At 45.1% G+C, this 5,000-nt stretch overlaps 1 protein-coding gene across 2 annotated transcripts in view; it reads left to right on the forward strand.

The window, feature by feature from the left end:
* Positions 1-2,954, forward strand: part of LOC143289580 (uncharacterized) — a 310,310-nt gene extending 307,356 nt beyond the window's left edge. For both annotated transcript variants that reach the window (XM_076598607.1, XM_076598608.1), the window contains 2 exons: positions 1,435-1,531; positions 2,153-2,954. In XM_076598607.1, the coding sequence (XP_076454722.1) occupies positions 1,435-1,531; positions 2,153-2,930 (875 nt within the window). In that variant the 3' untranslated portion in view covers positions 2,931-2,954. The remainder of the gene's footprint in view (positions 1-1,434; positions 1,532-2,152) is intronic.
* The last annotated feature ends 2,046 nt before the right edge of the window (positions 2,955-5,000 follow it).

Consider the following 5,000-nt stretch of genomic DNA (forward strand, 5'->3'; position numbering starts at 1 on the left):
CTACTTCTTCTCCTTCTTCTGCTTCTGCTTCTTCTTCTTCTTCTTCTTCTTCTTCTTCTGCTTCTTCTTCTTCTCTCTTCTTCTTCTTCTTCTGCTTCTTCTTCTGCTTCTGCTTCTTCTTCTGCTTCTTCTTCTTCTTCTTCTGCTTCTTCTTCTGCTTCTTCTGCTTCTTCTTCTGCTTCTCCTTCTTCTTCTGCTTCTTCTTCTTCTTCTTCTGCTTCTTCTTCTGCTTCTTCTGCTTCTTCTTCTGCTTCTTATCCTTCTTCTGCTTCTCCTTCTTCTTCTTCTGCTTCTGCTTCTCCTTCTTCTTCTACTTCTTCTTCTTCTGCTTCTTCTTCTATTTCTTCTGCTTCTTCTTCTGCTTCTCCTTCTGCTTCTTCTGCTTCTCCTTCTTCTTCTTGTTTTGCTTCTTCTTCTTCTTCTTCTGCTTCTTCTTCTTCTGCTTCTCCTTCTTCTTCTTGTTTTGCTTCTTCTTCTTCTTCTGCTTCTTCTTCTTCTGCTTCTCCTTCTTCTTCTCTTTCTTCTGCTTCTTATCCTTCTTCTTCTTTTTCTCCTTCTTCTTCTTCTAGTAGGAGTTGCAGTAGTAGCTGTTGTTGTAAGAGGAAGAAGCACATGCACTACCTTGGTCAGTTTGTCATCACGTCTTCTTCTGCTTCTTCTTCTACTTCTGCTCCATCTTCTACTTCTTCTTCTTCTGCTCCTTCTTCTCTTTCTTCTGCTTCTTATCCTTCTTCTGCTTCTTCTTCTGCTTCTGCTTCTTATCCTTCTTCTTCTTCTTTTTCTTCTGCTGCTTCTTCTTCTCTCTTCTTCTCTCTTCTTCTCTCTTCTTCTAGTAGGAGTTGCAGCAGTAGTTGTTGTTGTAAGAGGAAAAAACAGCACTAGAAGTTGAAGTAGTTGTAGTAGTAGTAGGAATAGCAGCAGCAGTAATAGTAGTAGAAGTAGGAGGAGGAGGAGGAGTAGTAATAGCAGCAACAGTCGATGATACTTATATATATATATATATATATATATATATATATATGTGTGTGTGTGTGTGTGTGTGTGTGTGTGTGTGTGTGTGTGTGTGTGTGTGTGTGTGTATACATTCGAATCAAATGTCTTCAATCACCGATATGTGATGGGACAAAATTCCTCTTTCTTGTAGTACGAACAGCAGCAGCAGCAGCAGTAGTAGTAGTAGTAGCAGTAGTAGCAGCGACAGCAGCAGTGTTAGCAGCAACGGAAGTAGCAGCAGTAGTATTACCAGCAACAGTAGCAGGAGCAGCAGTAGTAGCAGTAGCAGCATACAGCAGTAGCAGCAGCAGACAGCAGTAGCAGCAGTAGTAGTAGCAGCAGCAATAGCAGCAAAAGCAGCAATGGTAATAGTAGTAGCAATAGTAGTAAGATGTAATCAGTTTTCCCTCGTCACAGTGGATTGTTTTTCCTCTCCTTCAGGCAAACACCAGCGGATAGAGTTGGTGAGAAAGGGGGAGAAAGTCTTGGATCTGGCCTGGGACCCTCAGTTTGTCTACGACAGTCCCGTGGTTCACAGGTGGGACACACACAACACACACACACACACACATATATATATATATATATATATATACAACTCGCACGCACACACGTACGCATGTGCGCGCGCACACACACACACACACACACACAACACACAAACACACATACACATGCACGCACGCACATGCACGCATACGCAAACACACACACGCGCGCGTGACCACAAACACACACACACACACACACGCGCACGGACGCACAAACACACACGCACAACACACACACACACACACATCCACACACACACACACACATATATATATAGAGAGAGAGAGAGAGAGAGACACACACACACACACACACACACACACACACACACACACACACACATACCTTTACCCGCATATACACCACTCCACCCCACCCCACCCCCTCGCCCACCTCCACCCTCCACTCCCCCACACACACCCACCCTCACACACACACACACACACACACACACACACACACACACACACACACTCACCCTCACCCACCCACCCACCCACCCACAAAATACAACTAACCACCACGACTTTAACGCTCTCACCACGTGTCACATGTTTTTTCCATCCATCCATCCCATTTCCTACCCCTACCTACCCCCAACTACCAGGAAACACCCACCAGTGGCCATGCACCCTGGAGACGAGATTCGAACCACCTGCACCTTCCGTAGACCCCGCGCGGGCCGCCCAGTGTGTTACGGCGAGGCCACATCGGACGAGATGTGCTTCGGCTTCCTGACCTACTTCCCCAAAGAACCGCAACTCCTGCAGCCGTGGTGCACCTCCCGTCGCTCCATGATCTCCTGCGAGAGGACCATCCCCGAGCTGTGGAACAAACCCATCTACGGTTGCCCCTGGAGAGCCTTCATCCGCCCTCCCAGCCAGGAAGCCGTGGCCATGGTGACGCAGGTGCTCGGCACGTGCTACTCGAGCAGTCGGGAGTTGGTCTGTTCCTCCACGTGCCGCGCCGTGCTGCGGAAGATCCGTCAGCACCCTTGTTTCGTGGGCGACATGGGCTACTACGTGGTCAGCAAGGTTCGTCAGTACTCCAAGCACGGAGAGGCCTTCGCCAACGCCTGGTTCACGTGTAACTGTGACAAGGACTACGACTTCTGTGAGAGGAGGAGCTTGGCTGGGGTTCTGGGGAAGGATAAGGACACGCTTTGTCAGCCTAGCTGGGCAGGGGCCATAACTGATGGCAGTCCTTCCGGTAGTAGTGGCGGCAGCGGTGGCAGCAGCAGCAGCAGCAGCAGCGGCGGCGGAAGTGGGGTTTTCCTCCGTCAGAGGGCGCGGCTGTTTGTCATGGTGGTGGTGGTCACGTGTCTGTGTCTGTGTCTGATTGGTTGGTGTTGCGATGATGGGGTGTTGTCGTTGTTGTTGTTGTAGCGAGAAACCAGCGATGTGTGTATTTGTGTGTGTGTGTGTTGGAGTGCTGGAGTGGTGGGGGTAGGTGTGTAGGGGGTGAATGTGGGGTGGGGGTGGGGGGTTGTTAAAAAAATGGTGACTTATTGTCTGGAACTGTCGTTGATTGTACCTGAAATTGATTGAAAGCTCTGCTGATTTATTTCTGTGAAAAGCGTTGTTGTTGTTTTTGTGTGTGTATGTATGTTTGTGTGATTTTTTTTTTTTTTTTTTTTTGGGGGGGGGGGGGGGGGGGGGGGGGGAATTTATATTATTTGCATGTCGCCCATCTTAAAAGACGTGAACTTGCATTCTGATTTTTTTTTTTTTTTTTTTGTGGGGGGGGGGGGGGGGGACGGGGGGCGGGGAGGGGAGGGGGCACTCAACACGCAGCTCACATTCTCATTATCTTTTTCTTTTCTTTTTTCTTTTTTTTATTGTTATTTTATTGGCTGAATCACATCCATAATATTTTGTTATGTAATTGTGGCTGGAGGTTTGTGAACATTATGTAAGATCGGGTGGGGCGGGGTGTTTGAAGTTTTACAATTAATTTTGATTGTGGATTGTTTGAAATTGTACAATTTGTAATGACTTTGTACGTGAACATTAGTCTGTGGGTTGGTTTTTGTTGTTGTTGTTGTTTTTTGTTTGTTTGTTTGTTTGTTTTTTAAATCATGATTCAGATCGGGATTGTGGCTTTAATAATCTTGGTGTCGGTTAGATTCACAGGGAAGGGAGGTGTGTGTGTGTGTGTGTGTGTGTGTGTGTGTGTGTGTGTGTGTGTGAGGGAGGGAGGAGGGGAAGGAGGGAGAGAAAAAGAATAATAATAATAATAATAATAATAATAAACATGCACACGTTTACGCATGCGTGCGGGTGTGCATTTGTGCGTGGACGCGCATGAATGTGTGCATGTTGGCAATTCAGCAAAATACAACGTATGATTGGGTGGGTTTTTTGGTTTTTGTTTTTTGCTTTGTGTGTGTGTGTGTGTGTGTGTGTGTGTGTGTTATTTGTTTGTTTGTTTGTTTTTCAAATGCCTCGTGTGGTCGATGCTGTGCAGGAGAATCACATCCATATATATTTTGTTATGTAATTGTGACTGGGGGTTTGTGAAAATTAGGTAAGATGGGGAGCGGGGTGTTTGAAATTTTACAATTAATTTTTGATTGTGGATTGTGTGTGCAAAGCTTGATGGTCAATAGTCATTACTGATTTAATGAAAAGCAGCACAATTATCCACACATTCTTGCCGAATAAGTAACTGATAATATGCTCCCCTCGCCGCTGCACTCACACACACACACACACACACACACACACACACACACACACTATCAATTAATTCACTATTTCACCGACACCTGTTTGGAATTCGTAGATCCCGACACACCTGATGATTTATTTCAATCACTCTTTTCAGCAAATGCTTGTCACTTAAATTTTCTTTTTTCGTTTTCTTCTTCTTTTTTTTCTTTTTTTTCTTTTCTTTTTTTTTTTTTTTTTTTTTTTTTTTTTTTTTTTTTTTTTGTTGTTGTTGTTGTTATTGATATATTCTTGTACGTTATCGATGATTATTAGTGTAGTTTTAAAACAATTTTTGTTTCTGTTCCTCTAAGGGTGAACAACTTTTGCTCTTACACGCAAACATGTGTTTCACACACACACACACACACACACACACACACACACACACACACACACACGGTCGCGCGCACGCACGCACACACACAAGCACGCACGCACTTTCCTAAACGCACCTGTGTTGCATGTTCATCTCTCTCTCTCTCTCCCCTCTCTCTCTCTATCACTCTCTCTCCTGTCTCTCTCTCCTCTGTCTCTCTCTCTCTTTCTGTCTCTGTCTCTCTCTGTCTCTCTCTGTCTGCCTCTCTGTCTCTCTCTCTTCCTCTCTCTCTCTCTCTCTCTCTCATGTGTATTGGGAATACGATCTGTGTTTAGTTTGTATGTACTGTTAGGGTTTGTTGGCTATTTGTTTTTTGTTGTTGCTTTTTTTGTTTGTTTCTTTGTTTGTTTGCTTTTGTTTTGGATTTG

This window comes from Babylonia areolata, chromosome 14, assembly GCF_041734735.1.
Source record: "Babylonia areolata isolate BAREFJ2019XMU chromosome 14, ASM4173473v1, whole genome shotgun sequence".
NCBI classification, from domain to species: Eukaryota; Metazoa; Mollusca; class Gastropoda; order Neogastropoda; family Buccinidae; genus Babylonia; species Babylonia areolata.